Source organism: Plodia interpunctella, chromosome 26, assembly GCF_027563975.2.
Source record: "Plodia interpunctella isolate USDA-ARS_2022_Savannah chromosome 26, ilPloInte3.2, whole genome shotgun sequence".
Taxonomy (NCBI): Eukaryota; Metazoa; Arthropoda; class Insecta; order Lepidoptera; family Pyralidae; genus Plodia; species Plodia interpunctella.
Window position 1 is genome coordinate 974,895 of NC_071319.1, and position 23,923 is coordinate 998,817.

At 35.4% G+C, this 23,923-nt stretch overlaps 1 protein-coding gene across 2 annotated transcripts in view; it reads left to right on the plus strand.

Annotated features, from left to right (window-relative positions):
• sns (sticks and stones) overlaps positions 1-23,923 on the plus strand; it is a 263,332-nt gene that overhangs the window by 29,977 nt on the left and 209,432 nt on the right. For both annotated transcript variants that reach the window (XM_053765040.1, XM_053765038.2), the window contains 2 exons: positions 3,869-4,024; positions 14,400-14,579. In XM_053765040.1, coding sequence (XP_053621015.1) covers positions 3,869-4,024; positions 14,400-14,579 — 336 coding nt within the window. The remainder of the gene's footprint in view (positions 1-3,868; positions 4,025-14,399; positions 14,580-23,923) is intronic.

Consider the following 23,923-nt stretch of genomic DNA (forward strand, 5'->3'; position numbering starts at 1 on the left):
GAAAGACGGGGTTTTATTTTTAATTTATCATACAAATAAACTTGTTTGTTTCTTCATTTAATGCCAGTTCGGTATACATTGCCGATTTTTCATTGCGTAAAATAAATTCACTCACATAAACTGCGCAATGTCGTGTGCGCGTCGGCATTTGACATTAGTGTGGACCCGGTATAAAGCTTTAGCAACTTTGTGGCGTATCGTATAGTCTCGTCCTAAAATAGGACCACTAATTGGCGACAATGGCATTCCCAACAGGGATTGACATCAGGCCGGTGATACAATCAAAGACAAAATCTTCATTTAGTGATAATTCTTTAAGTCGTAAAACTCACGTCAGGAGCCGAATTAGGCGTATGCATTTTTAATCTTTAAATCGGTATTGTAATCTTTGAATACACACTCGATAAGAAGACGTTAATAAATTGAGAAATTATTAAAATAAAGACTTACTTCCACGGCGGTGTGCATTCAGCCTAATATTAGCAAGAATCCGGAGTGAACTAATGGGAAATTATGAATTTTATTATTGGAACTGAGATTACCTTGTTCTCGAGTTTAATTGGTTAATACTTTACCCAACTGCACATAAGTGGATTATGATTTCAGGGTTTATATCAACAATCGTTTCGGTCGTTTTCCGCATAGGTACTGCTTACCATAGGCCTCTCTTTGCGTACACCACTCGGTCCTGAAGGCCTACCACGAAACGTACGGTAACCGTCGACGAAAAAAGGTTTTATAAGTTTGACCGTTAAGTGTCTTTGTCTGTTTGTACACGTGGCACCGTACCTCATCAACCAGTGAACCGATTTGGATTCGGTTTTTTGTATTTGATAGCTATTTTTTATGCGGTGATTCTTAGATATGTTTCATCAAAATCGGTGCATCCGTTCAAAAGTTGTGGCGAAATGAATATTGATAGTCGGGGGTTTTTTTATTTTGTCCACCAAATAAACTTGTCAAACATCGTGTACACGTCGTGTAAAAAACGAAAGAAGTGGACGCAATTACGTGAAACGTGTTTCATGTTTCATAGTAGCCGCCCTGTGCCTCTCGTCCATGTACGAACCAGAGACTTTCATTATGTGGTCCGCCCACCTCATCCTCCGTCGTTTCTTCCACCTGTCCACAAGTGGAAATAATATTGACGACCTCGGTGGCGCAGTGGTAGAGTGCTTGCCCCTGAACCGTGAGGTCCCGGGTTCGATCCCCGGTCGGGTCATGATGGAAAATGATCTTTTTCTGATTGGCCCGGGTCTTGGATGTTTATCTATATATGTATTTGTTATAAAATATAGTATCGTTGAGTTAGTATCCCATAACACAAGTCTCGAACTTACTTTGGGGCTGGCTCAATCTGTGTGATTTGTCCTAATATATTTATTTATTAAATAATACAAGTTTATTTGTTAGACAAATTAAAACTCCCCCGACTTTCAATATTCCTTTCGCTACAACTTTTGAACGGCTCAAACGATTTTCATCAAACATATTTAAGAGCCAACCGCATAAAAATTAGCTATCAAATAAAAAAACCCACATCCAAATCGATGCACCCGTTGATGAGCTACGGTGCCACGTACACAGACAGACAGACACACTTATCGGTCAAACTTATAACACCACTCTTTTTGCGTTGGGGGTTAATAAATAGTCACCACATCTCTCTTATCTGAATGCATGCTCGGTTCCTTCCTCAGCCATGAAACGTCTGAGCCCAGGGTTTGTTTCTTTGTTCCTACAAGGTATCTCATCCTGTAAGGTATGTGTTTATGTATGGTCGCCACACTAGCTGTCATATTTTGCGTCTAACGTAAAATCACTGTATTAATTTTCACGCACACCCTTATAGTGTCTGTCTGTCAAGCCTGTTGTTCTGGTTAGCGTGGTCTAATTCATGAGAGGAAGCGGATAAACGCATACTATTTTTTTTTTGTATGCCTGACAGGCAGATTTCATTTATTTTATTTATTTATTTATGTATGTTAAGTAATAATAACATTATACTATCTGTATATACCTGTTCTCACAAATAAACGATTTGATTGATTGATAAATCCATACTAATATTACAAATACGTGAGTCTGTATGTACACGTGACACCGCCCTCACGAGTAAGCCGCTTGACTGATTAAAATGAAATTTGGTGTGCATGTAGTACATGTAAAGACCGTTCCGTCATTGGCTTTTTTTTCAAAAATCAATCCCTATATAACTTAATCGTCTAAATGACATATGACTACATAAATAAATATTTAATTTACATAGTGCACTTATCGATTTAAATCAAATTTACAAAAAAAAATGGTAGCTAAATATTTGTACTAATATTACAAATTCGAAAGTTTGTTACCATGCGTTATATACGCAAGACCGATTGTTATGAAATTTTGGTACACGGGTAGAATTTAACCTGTAATAACATATAGGGTACTTTATATCCCGAAATTCCGGGAGCGAAACCCCGGGGCGCAGCTCTATAAACAAATCAAATTGTCAAACGAAAAAAAATCGCTCCAGTCACTCGTCTAAGCATTTTTCCGATTGCATCCAATTTATTTGTCAGCAATTTATAGTCCGCTACCTTCTATTACTTGTGGCGCACCTGATCGTACGTTCACCTCGTCTCGCCTCACAAGTACACTAACGCCCACTACTCAGCCATCGTATTAGCCAATGAGAGCGTCTCATTTTTAGGGTTCCATACAAAATATCAAGAGCTATTTACATGGTGACAAGGACATGAGTGGGGATATATAATGCCTTTTGTTTTGTTTCTTACGAGTATAATATCTCCAGTGTTATAATGTATTCGTTAGATATAAATTTCGCGAGATATATGCTTAGTTTGTTATTGATTTTTAGCTTTTCATTCAGGGCTGGGATTGAAAGGCAAATATAAAGCGTCTGTGTGCGCGTAAAAATCAATCAAGGAAAATAGCTATAAACAGGAAATTCTTCTCGTAAATTTTAGCTTGTTCAAAAAAAAAATTAAAAAATCTTTATCCGACTTAGGAAGATACACGTCACTTATTGACGTTAAAAATTTAGTTAAAACTAAGTCAACTGCCGAATTCCAAAGCGCAGGTGAAGAAGAAGCGGCGCAACAAACTTCACCGCAGCCTTTTCTCCAAAGACGAAAATTAACAATATTTTAATCTACCTCATAAGAGAATAAAGCCGTAATATGAAGTCTATCGATCATGATGACATAAAATATTATGTACGGAACCACTGTATTAAAAAAAAGAAATTAATTTGAGCGCAAAATCGAAATGATTGGAACAATAAATTGATCGATCGGCTCCAATATATGTTTTGTGTTATTTCTATAGTTCTCTTTCGTTTTATGATGTATCTGAGTAATATTCCGAAACGTGTCGATTATATGGACGACCTCGGTGGCGCAGTGGCAAAGTTCTTGCCACTGAACCGAGAGGTCCCGGCTTCGATCCCCGTACGGGTCATGATGGAAAATGATCTTTTTCTGATTGGTCCGGGTCTTGGATGTTGATCTATATATGTATTTGTTATAAAATATAGTATCGTTGAGTTAGTATCCCATAACACAAGTCTCGAACTTACTTTGGGGCTAACTCAATCTGTGTAATTCGTCCTAATATATTTATTTATATTTATATGTTGACTGAAACTTCATTTACTCTCTCAAATTTTATTGGATTATTCAATACACGTTAAATTTTATACGATAATCGTTATTTCTGTCTTCGTTCTTGATCATTGCCGTTGTCACAATAAACAAGTTTCTCTTCGGAACTTGTGACTGAAATTAAAAGTTTATTGTTGTTAAATTTTTGTGTTCAATAAATTACTTTTATTGATTATAATTATAATGTATTTTTTCAGTGTTATCCTGCGCTTCAGCCGCTGGCTTCCAACAGCAATACTTTAGGATAATGCCCAAAAGCCTAAAGGTTCACGAGGGGTCTGAGGCAGTTCTGGAATGCGCCGTCGGGAACTTGGCTGGCCAGGTGCAGTGGGCCAAAGATGGGTTTGCACTTGGTAAGTAATTCATCATTATTACTAAATAATTCGCCGCGAACTTTATACTTCGCGAACACAATAAATTTTTACAAAATTGTGAATATTTCAAAAACGACTGAACCGAATTGGATGTCCCACGAATTTAAAAATTCTATTGGCATATCCTACACGCCTTCTAAATTTCATCAAAATAGGACCAACGGTTCGAAAGTTATCGCGTTACAATCGTACATGCATACATACATACAAAAAGAATATTTTTGCCCCAAGTAGAATTAACGCTAGATGGCGGTTGCAGCTAGGAATAATTGCATTCACGAAAAAACTTGACATTGGACGCGAAAAGAGGGGTGTTATAAGTTTGACTAGTGAGTGTGTCTGTTGTACGTGGCACCGTAGCTCATCAACAGGTGAAACGGTGTAGATGCGTTTTTTTTATTTATTTAATAGCTAACTTTTATGCGGTTGTGCTTAGATATGTTTGATCAAAATTGGTTTATAGTTAATATTGAATATTGAACTATTTTTGCTCGACTCGGTGTAGATGGCGAAGTTTTTTAAATTTGTCTCGGAAATGAGAGAGAGAAGTTGTGTGCAAATGCTAGTGTATCAAAAATATCAAATTAGGACGACATCTGAAACCAACAGACTATTGTAATGCTGAAAACAATACATTACAGATACGACATGTGGTTTCAGATATTATGTTCGTCGATATACAATAGTTGGTCAGTGCGTGTTGTCCAATACAACGGTGGTATTTGCAAGTCATAAGCGACAGCGATTTTGCAGAGTTACAGTGACCTGGCCCTAACCCATCGCTGGTGTTTAATAAAAATGATATTATGTTGACGATTTGTCAAAATTCGTTTTAAATGTTTTTGATTTTGGATATTATTTTGATTACAGATAAAATTTATTTATTGCACAAAAATATTAAGTTTCCGATATTTAAGTTTTATGTTTACACTGTTACTATATATATATATATATATATATATATATATATATATATATATAAAATAGAATTTGTAAAAGTACATACATTGCCCCGGACATAACTCATTATCTTACATACCCAAAATGTTATGTAGGAGGAAAATCGGTTACCATTAATTTGACGACCTCCGTGGCTTAATGTTCATCATGCCGGGCTGCCACACTGGATGTCCCGGGTTCGATCCCCGGTCTGGTCAAGATGGAAAATTATCGTATACAAGTTATATGTTATAGAATATATAATGGTATCGTTGAGTTGGTATCCCATAACACAAGTCTCGAACTTACTTTGGGGCTAGCTCAATCTGTGTGATTTGTTTTTATACATTAAAAAAAACTTCAATGTACGTAGGTATGTCAGCGATTAAACACAGGATGAATAGTAGTGTCATTGTTTTCAAATGACGGAAAATCATTCTAGTAGTGTCATCACTTGTACTGATCAATACTTCCTATACGAGAAAATGTTAATCCTAAGCAGCTTGTACGAAGCGAAGTGGAAATGTCGTTATGGGATTTTAATCCTATCATTCCTAACAGGAATCTGTCATGAAAGCGTAACCAAATCACCTATTGTCACTAATTGCTTTAACCTATTTCACAAGAATCATTAACTAACTCCCTTTCAGAGATCGTAGTGGAAAATTTTGTGAGTTTTACGGAATCTGAGCAATGTTATTAATTAGTTAAATTCTATTTAACAAGAATCGTTAACTGCTCTTCAAAAAGCATAGTGCTAGTTTTTTCGTTTTGTTTTTCGTATTTTTTGGTGCTTTTACATAAGTTAGGGAAATGAGAAGATAATATATTTGTTTGTTCTTCATTCACGTCAAAACAAATCTTTAAATTGATATGATTTTTGGTTCAGGGATAGTTAGAATGCTGGAGAGTGACAATGACTACTTTTTGCCACGGGCGAAGCCGTAGGCAAAAGCTAGTTTTAATAAAATAGAAGAAAGATAATTCTGTACATGCCTGTCTGGAGTCTAGTCTAGTTTTAGATACACTCATGAATAAAATATCGAATATCAACATTACAAACATACATATATATATATATATATATATATATATATATATATATATATATATATATATATATATATATATATATATATATATATATATATATATATATATATATATATATATATATATATATATATATATATATATATATATACTTATAGTATAATGACAGTTTACATGTACGCGTTATGGTACACGGCTCAATTGTCTAAAGATAGCGGATTGATATAAATCTTTACGTAGACAACAAACAATCTTTTTGTTGCCGTCATCATCATATCGACTGTATTATTGCTAACACTGGTGAGATTTTATTCAAGTTATCTAAAAGTATCTGACACTTCTTTACGACTACTTACCGCCATTCAGTGGCAGGTAATCGTATACACACAGTTTAGTTACACACTAATTAACTAAACTGTCCACCAGTGTGGTTTCCTCTCGATGTTTTCCTTCACAGGAAGCAAGTGGTGATCTATGCAAACTACTATACATGAGTCAGATTGGTATACAAACTCATGTGGCACGAGTAGGATACGAACCTGAGACCTTTCGGTCCACAGGCGGGCGTCATAACTATTACACCACCACCGCTTCTTATTGCCGTATAACTATTACATAATGTAATTTTGTAAAAAAAAAAGAAATCATAATAAACAGTAGATTTTGAATTTATATCCCCACGCAAGCCTCTCAAAGGACCGATATTAAAATTTGTCATGTGTACAACATTATAATCTATACTATTATTATAAAAAGGAATTTCCTGAACTACCAAACCGATTTAAAAAAATATTTCACCTTTAGAAAGGTTCATTATCCTACATTGCTATAGGCTATATTTTATTTCAAAATTCCCACGGGAGCGAAGCTCCGGGCAATATCTAGTTACTTATAAATCATGTTTACAGCAGCAAGACCAACCAAAAACACATCTACCAGTGGTACTTATAACAGTTTATAAGTTCCCTTTAGGAGATATGAATATTGAAAATGTAGTTCATAGTTGGTTAGAAATAAATAAATTTATTCAAACCATAAGACATATAACATTTATACAAAAATCGAATAGTTGAAAAAAAAAACTAAAAATAATCTTCCAACGCGTCACAGGGAGGCAACTTGCCCAAGACACTAGCAGTATTTTCTCGCTGTATTGCGAGACTTACCCGCTGATCAAAAAGGGTGCCAGCTCTCAAATCTTCTGTTGCCTCCTTTTACAAATCGACTGTTTTACTTAATTTGTCAAGGAAATGTTTTTATGACGTCTGAATATTTCTAACTTTGATCGTCGCATCGATTCAAAATATCCTTGTCATTCTATTTTATATTGAAAAGATTCGCACAACACAACCATTTAATAATAGTGCTATTGAGTTTTACCGTTATTTAGGAACGATTTGATAGATTGACAAAATTAAGCCCGCTTACTCTCATGAATGGCGCCACACCGCCAGTGCTCACTAAACTCAACATCTGTGAATTCGACCAAGCGTTACATTTACCAAATTGTCGTATGCCTTAATACCTCAGTTCGTACGAATTTGGAATTGAAGCTGTTATTGGAATTACACTTAAGTTTAGATTACATTAACGACTTCGATTGAACACATGTTGTTATTAAAGTGCTAGCCTCTGAACCGAGAGGTCCCTGGTTCGATCCCCGGTCGGGTCATGATGGAAAATTATATTTTTCTGATTGGCCTAGTTCTTGGATGTTTATCTATATATGTATATGTTATAAAATATAGTACCGTTGAGTTAGTATCCCATAACACAAATCTCGAACTTACTTTGGAACTAGCTCAATCTGTGTGATTTGTCCTAATATATTTTATTTACCTATTTGTTTTATTTTATTTCACAGCCAATAATGTCAAAAATAACATACCAAATAACATAAACTATAGATTGTTTTTCAAAGCTACGTTTTATATTATAAAATCGCCTGTTTGTTTTCGGATTGTAAGACAGAAGATAAAATTAGATTAAAATGATTTAGTACTGGATTTTGATTGATCTATAAAGTTGGATGACACTTCACTACATACTGTATTATAAAAATCATTCTCATTTTTTTTGTGATGGAGAATATTATAATCGTACATGCACTTGCATGTCAAGTTATATAATACTTTAGCTTGATATAAAAATCAAGCTTTTGCATCTCATCAAATTTCCCTATGTTCGAAATTCTAAATATTAACTTCTTCTTTAAAGAAATATGTTATCTACAGTTGAAGACGGACAATTTAGTCATTTTTAAAAAAACGGAATCTTAAAAATGACTAAATTGTCCGTTTTCGACATGACCAAACTATAAGGGGTTCCGAATGGCAGAAATGGAACCCTTATCTACAGTTAAAGACGGACAATTTAGTCATTTTTAAAAACGGAATCTTAAAAATGACTAAATTGTCCGTTTTCGACATGACCAAACTATGAGGGGTTCCGAATGGCAGAAATGGAACCCTTATAGTTACGTCATGTCCGTCTGTCCGTATGTCATAGTCATTTTATCCGGAGACTATCCGTACTATAAGGTTCAAATTTAGTATTTAAGTGTATTCAATTAATCGTTACCAAACTGTGGAATATAATTTTTAAAATCAACATTATTAAGGGTAGCACTATGTAATTTTTTTTAGACAACATTGCATTGTGTTGTCTGATATTTTAATAATGAATTCTAGTATCAATCATTCAGCAAGTAAATTAAAATTTAGATATTTTTTATTCAGTTCACCTTATTATTCTTTTTAATCGAAATCATTCAAAAATCTAATTAATACTAAGAATAATTCAGCAGTTTTCCTTTTAAGTATAATATAATTGATATAATTGACCTACTACTTTGAACCGAATCCATCGAAAGTAGAATCGAAGTAATTAATTGATAAAATACAAACAAAATTTACCTTTCAAAGCCCAGGAAGTCATTGAATGAGAAAGGCTCCGGTCGAACGAGAAACAGTAGAAGAAACCGTATTAAAATTAGTTGGGTGACGGTGTTAAGGCTTAAGAGACGATTAAACTGGAGTTGGTTAATCCCGAATAACTTTTTAATCGGGTTTAATAACGGAAAGGGATGACATTAATTTCAATTTAAACTCTGAAACGCGTTATTAGCTATATTATGTCATATTCGTAACGTTCGCCGTAGCGTAGTGGTAACCACGCTGTTTTTTGGAGGTTCTGGGTTCAATATTTGTTCTGATTTTCATTGATTATTTAGGCGTGTCTAAATGACATTATGAGCCTGGGCGTAATCTATTTAAAGACAATAAGTGAGTGTATGAATAAATGAATGATTTTCATTGCATAAAATGTAAGAATGAATGAATGAACGAACGAACGAACGAACGAATGAACGAACGAACGAATGAACGAACGAACCGACGAACCGACTGAATGAATGAATGAAAAAATGAATGAATGAATGATGTAATAAATGTAATGTAAATGAGTATCTTTCAAGAATATTTACATTAAATTACTTAATTCAACTCATATTTCTGAGTATATATATACTAATATGTGAACGATGTCTTTAGTATGTGAATAAGGTATAATATGCAAATAAGGTATATAGTTTGTGGTTATAGAAGTCTATGTAGTCGTATGGTTCGACAGGCAGACACATTTAGTCATTAAGTTCACGTATACAGTTGTGCAATAAAGTTTAAAGAATAATAAAAGCTATGAAACATACAATGACATAAAATTTTGTAAATTATTTACAAAAAAAATACATATAAATTAACACAGAAATGATTATGAGGTTTTGCTCTTATTGAATAATCACAAAATACTTACGACTGACAGTTCCATAAAAAAAAAAAACAGAATAATTTTATTGTGTAACAATATTTTTTTAAAACTTAACGTTGCAGACTTTTAAGCAAAATATATGCTTGTGCCAGGAGATTCACCTCTTCTTATAGGTTACATAAATGTTACAAAATTAATCAAATATATTTTAGTGCGCGCACAATTTGCACCGTTCAAAGTGTTGGTAACTTTGTCATTCTATAAAATCGCTCTCGCTTATACGATACGCCGCTGACCAATCAAACAATCGTCCGATTGGCTGACGTCACTGGCTCTGTGAACTGTTAATTCCGTAAAGTTCAGTTGCTTTCAGTAAACACGCTTTGAGTTTGATTTGGGCTGACAAACGACCAAAGGTTCTGTTATAAATATTGGAATAACGATTGAAACCGTAGTGGCCTAGGGTTTAAGACCCATGTTCGAATCCTTCTCGTGCCACATGAGTTTGTATACCAATCTGACTCATGTATAGTAGTTTTCATCGACCACCACTTGCTTCCGGCGAAGGAAAACATCGTGAGAAAACTTTGACTGTTTAGTTCACTAGTGTGCATGCGACTACCTGCCAATAGATGGCGGTAGGTAGTTGTAAGAGTCATGTCAGATGCCTTTAGGCGATTTGAATAACATCTGACACCAGTGTTAGCAATAACACACTCGATATGATTATGGTGAAATAACGTAACACGATCTGAATAAACAGACATACATTTTTTAATTTGTCTAACAAATAAACTTGTACAAGATTATATATAGTTTCACCTGTTTGGTTCCAATCTCATCTTGCATAATTATTACATAATCTAAATTAAAATGTATTAACTATATTTCCGTTGTAGCGTATAATACTGTAAATAAATAATAATAAATAAATATATTAGGACAAATCACACAGATTGAGCTAGCCCCAAAGTAAGTTCGAGACTTGTGTTATGTGATACTAACTCAACGATACTATATTTTATAACAAATACATTATATAGATAGATAAACATCCAAGACCCGGGCCAATCAGAAAAAGATCATTTTCCATCATGACCCGACCGGGGATCGAACACGGGACCTCTCGGTTCAGTGGCAAGAACTTTGCCATTGCGCCACCGAGGTCGCTAAGGTCGCACTACAACTAAAACCCTTCAACTTGGACCAAACACAAAAATGCTCTTGTTATATTTGAACCGTAGCTATTGTCGTGAAGCGTGTTATGATAAGACTTGCTATTCGTTAACCAAATTAAACTGACTACACGAACACAAGTTTCAGCCATTTTTGTTGGTCAAACTTTTTTTTTTAAGTTTGACACCCGAAAAAAATTATGTTGGCTCTCCGACTAGCCATGCAAATCGATTTCATTTGTGTATTTTGGATTTTTACTACGATTTTTTAACGATTAAAATAAATGATATATATCTAATTTTTAACCCGCGACGCAAAAATAGGGGTGTTATAAGTTTGACCGCTAAGTGTGTCTGTCTGTCTGTGTACGTGGCACCGTAGCACATCAACGAATGAACCGATTTGGATGCGTTTTTTTTTATTTGATAGCTATTTTTTATGCCGTATTTTTTATATATGTTTGATAAAAATCCGTTCAGTCGTTCAAAAGTTATAGCGAAATGAATATTGAAAATCGAGTTTTTTTTTATTTTAAATTTGTAACAAATAAACTTGTACAAATTAGAAAGTAATATATTTGTCGATTCAATGACGTAAGTATGTGTGTTTGTAAATGTGTTTAATCACCATCATCATTACAGCCTTTAAACGTTCCCACTGCTGGGGCACTGGCTTTATGATTGGATGAGGGGTATGGGTCATGACCAATTGCGGATTGGCGGGTTTTAACGACTGCAATTTCGATAAAATTTTGCGTACAATATATATGGAATATGACATAGTTACAGTAAAATACAATACAATAATACAACAGCACATCAACCAACAATTCATACCAACAATTCATTGCAAAGTCATCTATTAGCGCGCCATAGAAGTTCATGCAGGGTGACTTGATGTGCCGTTCACTGTACATTTTTTTTTTAAATGAGGACAAATCACACAGATTGAGCTAGCCCCAAAGTAAGTTCGAGACTTGTGTTATGGGATACTAACTCAACGATACTATGTTTTATAACAAATACATTTATAGATAAACATCCAAGACCCGGGCCAATCAGAATCAGATCGTTTTCCATCATGACCCGACCGGGGATCGAACCCGGGACCTCTCGGTTCAGTGGCAAGAACTTTACCACTGCGCCACCGAGGTCGACATTGAATTCCGAATTATTGGAAACAAGGATGCATACTTCATGAAAATATGCAAAACCATTTAACAAATTGGAACGAATTAAAGAATGCAGAGAAACTAAAAAAGAATTATTACACATTCCGATTTTTTTCTTTTTTTTTTGTTTCGTTAACAAAAAATACAAATTGCAAACCTATTGGTATCTAAACTGAAAATCGATTGCGAAATCGATAATCGTCAGAATTCAATTTTAATCGAATTGGTAGATAGATACTAATTGAAATCGTGAATTAGATACAGTCTGAAATTGAGTATTCGATTAATTTGTTTTCAACATAGATTTATTTTAATATGGACCTAGGACACGCTCCTCAAAGTATATAGTTACTAGCTTCGCTCTGGGGCTTCGCTCCCGTGGGAATTTCGGGATAAAAGGTACCTTATGTGTTATTCCAGGTTACATTCTACTCGTGTACCAAATTTCAAAACAATCCGTCCGGTAGATTTTGCGTGTGTGACTCTTTCACGCAAAATCTACAACAAACATACATACACACATCCTCACAAACATTCGCATTTATAATATTAGTAGGATATATTATTATTAACTTTAGCTCGCGGCCTCGCCCGCGTTCATTCCGGCCATAACTTATTATAGTCAATATCTCGGGTTCTAAGCGACGTATCGCGATGAAACCTACACCACAGATTTTAAGTTAGACCTTTCGCGCTAACTTGTGAAAACCACATCAAATGTCTTTGGAAGTTTTTGTGAGATACGCAAACAAACATATAGACGGATAGACAACATTTGTAAAAAAAAATTGTTTTGCCTTCTATTAGTCCCATAAAGACCCGCAATAATTATTTTTCTTCAATATCTCCTACTAGCTGTTTACCCGCGGCTTCACTTGCTTGAATGCCCTCAGGATGAGATTAGGATAACTATCTATTTCAATTGAAATAAAAAAATCCATAGCGCATTTCTACACACAGCGCCATCTAGTGTTTTTATGTCAAAGTTTATCCTATTAGCATTTAGCGCCACCTATAATAGAACGAAGGTTTTTCGCAAATCCCACGGGAACAATAGTTTTTTTCCGAGATGAAAAGTACTCTGTATCCTTCTCCATACTCTTAATCATATACATGCGAAATTTCGACAATATTGGTTGAGTAGATAACGCGTGAAGAGGTAACAAACAAACTTACTTTCGCATTTGTAATATTAGTTGAGATATGTACAGACATAGCCCACTTAGAGTATTATACGTATATAGATGTGAATGAATGCAAACAGTATGCCAACTTAATGGAATGATTGCGTGATATTTTTTTCTGAGAATCCTTTAATTATCTGTTTTGTAGGCAGAATATGAATTAGTGAAGGTAATAATATTTCAACATAATGTTTTTATATGATAACATTTATTATCTAATTTATTCTATATACATAAGTATAATATAATAAAAATGTATGTGGCCTGTATTTTACAGATAGACAGACGAAATTTGACAAATATGGAATCAAAAAACAACTAACTTAATTCACATTTATTGGAAAAAAAAATTCAAAGTTCACATTTACAAAAATCTAATTGTTGAGAAACAGCCATTGAAAGTTTAAACTGTAACAGCCAGAGTTCTAGTTACTAAACATACAATTATTGCAATATTATTACGTTTTGTGCACATGATTTAGAGACTTTTATATAGTATGAAAACGTAGCCTTTTTCATGTTGCATTTAAAGTTAATTAAAATCGCATCAAATATACCCATTAATGTTCCTGTTTCACAAAATCTCAAATATCTCGGAGCTTAGATTTTGCCCTTTTGCTTGGAAGGACATTTCTTCGTATTTAAGAGCTGTGCTCTTGTCGGTGGAGTATACACCGCGCCTCTCTATCCTCGGCTTTGCTTTTAAGGGCTCGATACGACACAACGCCCGCCTTCTCTTTCAGTTGCTCGCGTAGCTCTTCCTCGAGTCTCCCGGGACCTCTTCTTCCTTTCACCTTCCCTTCAAAAATAGTTTTAATTAAGGCGTTGTGTCGTATCAAGTGGCCAATCATTCTTCCCCTTCTATTTTCTCTTTAGCAGTGTTCTTTTTCCTTTACTATTTCCAGTTTCTTCTTCATTGCTTTTTCTCTCTGTCCAGCTTATTTCTTCCATCCTTCTCCAGCACCACATCTCAAAAGCGGCTAATCTGTCGGTATCCTTTTTGGTGAGTGTTCATGTTTCGCATCCATATAAAGGACACGTATTTATTTATTTATTCTTTCAGGATTCTCTTCGGTAATTCCCGGCTACCCTCGCTACACGATGTTCGGCGACCGTCGGCACGGCGTCTACAACTTGCGCATCGTCAATGTCAGCCTTGAAGATGACGCAGAGTTCCAGTGTCAAGTTGGTCCTGCGCAGATGCACAAGGTCATCAGGGCTAACGCCACGATGACTGTTATATGTAAGTTTTTCTTTTTAATATTTGGCACCAGCTTATTGATGTGAAAACTTCTTGAGCGGCGTTGTGCACTTTTTGCGATGGGTGAAAAATGTTAAACAAAATGTATAAAATATGTTTATTTTATAGATATAATTGATTTTTGGCGTATGGGTTAAGACCTTTTTTTGTCAAAACCGGTATGCCGAAGAACAATAGGACAAATTAAATTATGCAACAAAAAGGAAACCTTATTGAGTGACTGACTGACAGACAACGCACAGCCGAAACTACTGGGCGTAGGAAGCTGAAATTTGGTGTGTAGGTTCCTGGGACAGTGTAGGGGAGCACTAAGAAGGGATTTCATGATATTCCCACGGGAAACGGATTTTTACTCGCATACGAAGTTGTGGGCAAAAAATTCTTCTTCATAGTCGTATTCCTCATGGCTGAGGATCGTGGTTATTACGTGGAATTAAACACACACAACAACTTTCTTGGCGTTATTAATGGAGTGGTTTGCCATTGCCTTCTCCATTTTACACACAAGTTTATTAACTTGTGTGTAACCAGAATCAACCAGTGTGCAGGTTTCACGATGTTTTCCTTCACCGGAAGCAGATTGGTATACAAACTCATGTGGCACGAGTAGGATTCGATCCTGGGACCTTGCGATCCACAGGCGGGCGTCTTAACCATTACACCACCACCGCTTACAAAAGCAGATAGCTGGACGTAACCCTACAATATCACAAGTAATATTCGAACGCATAAGCACTAGCTAACATTTTATCACCTACCCAAAGGGCCGGAATAAAATTTTATAATTTTCATACATCGTTTCATAGGGTCTCCAATAAGGGATCTTATTGGGAACGGAAAGTAAGAATTTGAATAAAAGGCCCGGGTAAAATAGTAGCGAACCTTAGAGTTATGTAGCTATAGAGCGCGCTGTACGAATAGACTGACCGATGCATTGGAGAGGGATATGAGACACCCTACAATTTTACAAATTTAATAAAGGCACGAAAGGCTCTCAGTGTAGAATAATGTCAATGATGATTGGAATTTTTAGAATCGAAGCGTTGGTGGCCTAATATTTAAGTCCGTCTATGATTTGTCCCAGGTTCGAATCCTACTCGTGTCACACGAGTTTGTATACCAACCTGACTCATATATCATATTTTTCATAGACTACCACTCGCTTCCTGTGAAGAAATATTTAGAATGTTTAGTATCGAAGCGTTGGTTGCCTAATATTTAATTCCGTCTATGATTTGTCCCAGGTTCGAATCCTACTCGTGTCACACGAGTTGACCTGACTCATATATTATAGTTTTCATAGACCACCACTTGCTGCCGGTGAAGAAAAACATCGTGAGGAAATCTGAACTTTTATGGACAGTTTAGTTCACTAGACAGTTTAGCGACTAGATGGCGGTAGATTGTAGTAAAAGTTATATCAGATGCCTTTATGTGACTTGAATAAAATCACAGTGATTGTTTTATGTAAATAGGTATACCAAAAACTGTTTACGTGATATTTGGATTAATGAAAAGTTGATCAGTTACTGTAAATGTATCAAAATATACATTGCTTCCGGCTTACTGAGTCTCTGTGTTTAATAGAGCATTAATTAATAGAGTTAAATTTTGCAGTGATGTAACAATTAAACATTGAATTTCGTAATTTTAATTGCAAATAGTTACGAAATATAACCTATAAACTAGTATCATCGATATTAATAATTCTGCAATTTGATTGACATAAATAAAATTACATAATTAATAAATATATTAGGACAAATCACACAGATTGAGCTAGCCCCAAAGTAAGTTCGAGACTTGTGTTATGGGATACCAACTCAACTATACAATATTTTATAACTTGTACATATATACATAAACATCCAAGATCCATCCATCCATCCCGGGCCAATCAGAAAATGATCGTTTTCCCGATCGAACTCGGGACGTCTCAGTAAAGGCAAGCACTTTACCACTGCGCCACCGAGGTCATCTGGACATGGACCTAAACAGGTTTAGAAGTTTGAATAAAAATAGTAGGAAATTCAATTGCGCGCTCTAATACATACAAAAGAGTTATACTCCCTCAATCGCGAACCTATTACGCCTAAAGTGATGGGACACATAAACTTAGGATTTTATCGATAAAAATTCCATTTCGCCGCTGTCGATGGTCGGGTATTTTTTATATGCACACCTGATGGTGAGTTATGGCTGCGAATTTTATATGTTAAGGTTTTTTTTTAATAATTTTTATTTGGATACATGCTTCTTTACGCTCGTTTTATGTGTTTAGAAAACGTATAAGCATTTTAAATGTATATTTCTAAACCTTTCTTATCTGATTCTTCCTCAGCCGTTGAGCCTGCACAGCCCAGGGTCTGCTAAATAGGATTTATTCCTAGTTTTTAAAAGTTTTAGGGTAAAGTTAAAGTTAAAATGGTAAATACTTTAAATTACTGAAAGGAAAAAAAATTAACGTTAATTTTATGACATTTTCTTTCAAGTCAACTCTGCATCGCTCATCAAACCTTAAAGGATCAAAAATCTTGGATATTAAGTTTCCTTAACGAAACAGTTTAATTTACGTTCACGAATTAACGTTTCTGTCCAGTTAAGATATGGAGCCGAAGTGACAGCTGTCACAGTTTGACGTCAACTGTCAAAATGTCACTTGATATCGTTTTATCTCGTCCTCTGAGGTTAGGATGCTATGCGAATGAACCGGCAAACTATTTGCGATATAAATTGCTATATTAATCATATTTATATTTAGTTATTTTTCAGTTAAACTGTCAAGTAGATACAGAGTAGCTGTTATATAAACTATAAGATTGTAAATCAAAATAAATGACTTATTTAGAGCTGGCGGCCTGTCCCGGCTGCGCTCGGTTAAAAACACAATAAAATACCTTAGGAATCAAGGCTTCGTTGGGGAAAATCGCAGGAAAGTCCGTGCAATAGTTTTCGCGTTTATCGCGAACAGACATACAGACGCGGTGGAGAATCTTCATAAGCAAAAACTCATGGCAAATTACTTCATAATATTCATTTAATTTTGCTCCATAGCGGATCTGTATGAAGCAAATGACGAATCAATAGCTGCGGCTATACACTGGTCTAAATTAATATAATTTATTTGGTATTTCGACTCGGAAAGTAGAAGAATAATTAAAAATGCATCAACATTTTTAAGATTACTTTTTTGTTGCTGGATCTGGACTCCGTGACGTCATAGCGGCGAATGCACAAACAAGCAGAGCTGAGAGACAGATAAATAAACTTAAAACTGTTGTTAATGTTAAAACTACTAATCTATTTCTATAAGGTACATAAAAAATGGTCACTCTTAAATGCTCTAATTAAAGTTCTAAGGGATAAATGGAGAAAAGCATTTAATTCTACATCGATCGTAAATCATGAGGATTATTACCAAAAACAAAAAACTGTGGAGTCGATAGCAAATAAAATCATGGAGATTGAAAATATGTATATCAATTACTGGTTCTCATTTGAATACGTCTATTAAGAGAGATACTTATTCACCGTGGTTTGAACGTAGTATTGAATGCCGTAGTCCAAACAAGTTTTTTAATAGACAAATTAAAAATACACCCGACTTTCAAAATTTATTTCGCTACAACTCTTGAACGGCTGAACCAATTTTCATTGAACATAACTAAGAACACTCGGGATAAAATTATCTATGACACAAAAAAATCTAAACGAAAATCGGTTCGTCCGTTTGGGAGCTACGATGCCACAGACAGATACACATATACACAGAAAGACACGTTAAACTTATAACATCCATCTTTTTGCGTCGAGGGTTGAAAAGGAAATGCCGTAGATCTATTTATTTATTAATAAATTTGTGTACACAAAAAGCTTATAAAATAAAGCACTTACATTAAAAACTTCTTCGCGTCTTCTGATAATAGAAATGGTCTGAGAATCGCGAATATCGTGCTTAAGGGAATTCCAAAGCCAGACAGTATCGATTGAGAAAGAATAGGAAAGTAAATTAGGGACTATGTAGTTTTTATATCGATTGAAACCGTAAAAATCTTTCACATCACTAGTGTTAACCCTATCCCGCCAATAAGGCTGACCCGACTCAGGGTCATGTTACACAAACAAATCAAAAAAACGAACCGTATTCCAAGAAATAGTCCACAGCATTCTAACAAGGTTACAAATTACACTTGTTTTTCCACGTTGATCTAAGAGACGAGTCGTGTTGACATTTTCAATGTCATCTCTCACTCGGCCGCTCGTCGGCTGTGGTGCCCAGGGTGTGTGTAAAAAATAATGCTTTAAATTTATACTTAACTATTATGAAAGATTTACTCAGTCCGTCAAATAGTGTGGGAAAGCGATGGATTTACGAGATCCTAGGAGATGGTGCGAAAAAGAGAGGTCTCCATTAAGCTATGGGTTGATATAACCTAAATATAACGATAATAAAAGATTTGTTCAACCTACAGTCCAACGCACAACGCTCATAATGCAATATCAAAATATTCGCGATAAAAATTATACCCACACGGATAGCTTGAAAATTATAACGCATTTTCCATGAAATCAAATTCTAATATGTCAGTGCCCGCTCTATGTGTTTCTACATCTATGTCAAATCCTAGTTTGAATTACGATTCTTCGATCAGGGCGAAAAAAATAAAAATAGTTGAACATCACTAGCTAACCCTTCACCAGCTATAAAGATACCCAGGCGTATATTTTCACACGGTCCGGCCAAGAAAGGCCTTTTTGCGAACCGTCCATATTTAGTCTTATGTTAGTTTTTCCCTCAGTGTTTCCGCCCTAGAATAGGGCTATTGCGTATCTGTTGGACTATATGGTCGCAATCTAACATAAAAATAACAAACGTCATCTTGACTTTTGTCTCTTCCGTCTAGGCTGGATATCTAATACGTTTTCGCTCTCAATGAATATATAATAATCTTGTTTTATTTCACTCACCGATTACTTTTCTCACAGTATCCCGTGGATGTCGTGAAAGGCGACTATGGGACACATTTCCAAGGAGGGTTATTTTTTCCCCTGGTTTACTCGTAAGGATACTGAATGAGTTTGTATACTCATTACCTTTTCATCTGAATCATGTATATAAGTAGTTTTCATAGACCACCATTTTGCTTTTGGAAACTCTCGCCGACTGTTCACGTTTGGCCTACAATAAAAGCTATCAAAACATTTTTATAATCGTTACTATTATTATAAAGAGGTATCTAAGCGTTTGTGACTTTGTATGTTTGAGGCGGGTAATCAACGAAACTACTGAACCCATTCTAAAAATTCTTTCACCATCGAAAAGGTTCAAAAAGGTTATCCAAGATTGCTATAGGCTGTATTGTGTCTCGAAATTCCCACGGGAGCGAAGCCCCAGGCAACATCTAGTAAATATACAATAAATGGGCAGTAACTGGACTTTTTTCGGAGACCTGAACCCTTTCCATGTGACCTCAGGGTCCCATAAGGACTTTACGCCTGCGATCTCAGGACACGTATTTTCGCTTAGAGTTATTGCGAATATAAAATGGTTAGGTCGAAGTTTTTGATTTAGTTGAAATCGCGTTGGGTTATTTTTGCATGCGTGTCGCTAAAACGGGTTGTCGCGATGGCGATCGGGTGGATAAGACGCCAGTGAAGCGAAAGGTCCCATGTTCGGATCACGCTTGAGCAATATGAGTTTCTTTACCAATCTGTGTCATTATTTTTCATAGACTACCACTTGATTATGGTGAAGAAAAATAACGCGAGGAAACCCGTACACTGGTTGGTGATTTATCACTATAAAAGATAGTCGAGTGTTAAGCAGAATAGCAATAAAATGCCAAAAAAAAGCCGTTGGTAGTGTCTCTAGCGCAAACTATTCAGTTTAGAAAAAAATTACATTAGGAGCCTCTATATCATTTTTGAAGAACTGTCTATAGATATACCCCACACGTATGGGTTTGATAAAAAAAATCAGTTTCAGTTTTATGTATGGGACCCCCAAAATGTATTGTTTTGTTTTATTTTTGTGTACAATCTTAATGCGGTTCAGAGAATACATCTACTTACCAAGATTCAACAGTATAGTTCTTATGGTTTCGGAAAAAAGTGGCTGAGACATACGGACGGATGTACGCGGACAGACAGACAGACAGACCGACAAACATGACGAATCTATAAAGGTTCCGTTATTGCCTTTTGGCTATGGAATCGTAAAAATACCCATAACGGCAGACACAGAAACACAGACATCCGCGATCACATTTAGAAATATTCGCCCACTCTGGGAATCGAACCTAGGACCTGCATATACCGGACGGAGCTCTACGATTATTCTACTCATATTCTCTAATACAGAGACTGAATAAAAATCCTCTGGTTCTTAAAGAAACATAGAAATATAACTCCGAGCAAGAACTACTTAGAAAGTCATATAAAAATCTTCACTGAGACTGGTACAAAGTTACAGCCATTGCACACTGGAATAAGTTGTGTGCAGAACACTGATGGTACAGAGAAATATATTAGGACAAATCACACAAATTAAGCGTATCTTATCAAATTCAAATCATTTATTCAGAAATTAAACCTTCACAGGCACTTTTTCTCGTCAATTTTTATATTTATAGTTATTTCTCACAAGCTACAAACTACTGGCATTTCGGAACGACCACTGCTGAGAAGAAATGCCGAAAGAAACTCATTTGAACAGTGTTGGTCCCTATCATGCCAGATCGGCTTACCATTGTTGTTTCTTACAATGTTTTTTTTTTTCTTTCTAATAATAAATAGTACATAATGTACATAGTCAAAAGGTATATCAAAACCGGTTATGATTGTGATGCGAGTGCTGATTATAATATATAGATAGATGTGAAACACAATCAACTTACATGAAAATATATGAGAAACTATCTATCGTGTATCATCTAACAGTTAACCGGCTCGTACGGGGCGTAAGTAGTAACTTTTTATTTTATTTATTCATAAGTACACAAAACAGTAAATTAGATGGGTACACGCACATAAAACATATGAAAATGACAAAGTTTCTACGAATTAACCAAACTGACCAACAATACGTGTACATAATATGTTAAATTTTGCTCACATCAAAATACAAAGTGAAAACAACACAAATTCAAATTCCAAATTCCAAATTCTTTATTCAATTTAGGACGATATACATCACTTATTGACGTCAGAAAAATCACTTAAACTAAGCCTACTGCCAGCTTCCAAAGCGCAGGTGAAGAAGAAGCGGCGCAACAAACTTCACCGCAGCCTTTTCTCCAAGGACGTCAATTAACAAATATGGGTCTTATACATATATATATATATATATATATATATATATATATTAAAAACACAAATAAACATATCAGGAAAAAGAGAAATACAATACAAATATTTAATTTATAGCAATTTAATCTATTATAACATTACGGCATTTCCTTTTGAATGACATTGGTGAAGTTCAAAATATGTCGGGTAGTTCTGTTGATGAACAAAGGCAGTTAAATAATCGACACGTTCTATGCAGAGAATTATTTTATCATTATAAGTTGAATGAAAACTTTTGAATTTGAACTCGTATTGAAGTGTGGATTGTGAATATATATATCCATACTTTCTCTATTCCGCATTTCTACATTGAAGTAACGTAGTCTTGAAAACTCATTTGATATCCCCTGGGGCTGGTCCTAGATAGCTAAAAACTGTCTTACCCGACTACAAAATAATATTATTAAGTCCGCATTATGTTGCTTTTATAGTGAAGTTTAAAATCAAATCATTTATTCAGGAATTAGGCCTTCACAGGCACTTTTTCACGTCATATTCTAAATTAAATGATGTTTACCAAAGCTACAAACTACTAGCATTTCGGAACGACCACTGCTGAGAAGAAATGCCGAAAGAAACTCATTCAAACAGTGTTGGTCCCTAATTGTTTATATCTAACTAGCGGCCCGTTCCGGCTTCGCTCGGCTAAAAACATAATAGAGTATCTAATCTAAACCTTCGTCAGGAAACACACTGTCTCTTGGTGAAAACCGCATGAAAATCCATGCATTAGTTTTTGTAGTTTAACGCGAACAGACAGAAACGGCGACTTTGTTTAAGTATACTCTTACTTCTAGTTACAAGTATGAACTAAATATTTGCTTGCAGTTGGTACACATCGGCAGTGTCGACTGTATATCGAGGTGACTAATGGACATATCGCCTTGGTACCTGATAGGTAACAATGGCTTTCCCAAGGGGGGGTTAATGTCAGATAGGCGGGCATTTTGATGAGATACCAAACTATTAACAATGCCAAAGACCGAGATAGAGTGGAGAAGAAAGAGTATGAAAGATGACCCTGGGCTCCGACGATTAACTGCTGAGGAAGGAACCGAGGCCCAGATGAAAAACACAATCTAATACTATTATTATAAAGAAATAAGCGTTTGAGACTTTGTGAGTTTGTATGTTTGAGGCGGGTAATATCCGAAATTACCGAACCGATTTCAAAAATCCTTTCACCATTAGAAAGGTACATTATCTAAGATTGCTAAAGGCTATATTTTATCTCAAAAGTCCCATGGGAGCGAAGCCCCGGGCATCATCTAGTGTTGTAATAAAAAGAACAATTTCTAGAATAACCATACGAATATTGTACATTCGAAACTTACCCAAAACTGTAATATTGTTAACACTAGACTCGTAACAGTGAAGATCGCTATCTCCTTCTAGCTTCGGGAAAATGTATAAGATTAAATTTCCCGTCCCGCTCCCGCCAGCAATCTCGCCTGCGTATAAAATTTGCAAACGTAAGAAAAGTTATGTTTTTTGCCAAAGCCCTTCTAAAATATTGATAGGACGAACCTGCGTAGGGTTGCCTTTAGTTCACAAGTTGTAACTCTATTATTAAGTTGAGGGTTATAAAATACTATATAGAATACTTTGTCCGCGGCTACGCCCGCGTCAATTTCCCACGGGAACAGTTTTTCTTTTCAGAATATAATACGTCCATATGTCGACGTCGGTAGCCACCTCTGAACCGAGAGGACCCGGGTTCGATGCCCAAACGGATCTTGATGGAAAATTATATTTTCCTGATTGGCCCGGGTCTTGGATGTTTATCTATATAATGTATTTGTTATAGAATATAGTATCGTTGAGTTGGTATACCATAACACAAGTCTCGAACTTACTTTGGGGCTAGCTCAATCTGTGTGATTTGTCCTGATATATTTATTTATTTATAGGAAATGAATAAAAAAAGATAAAATGCAAATTACAAGTATTTGACAACCCTACGCGAGCGATAAAAAAGA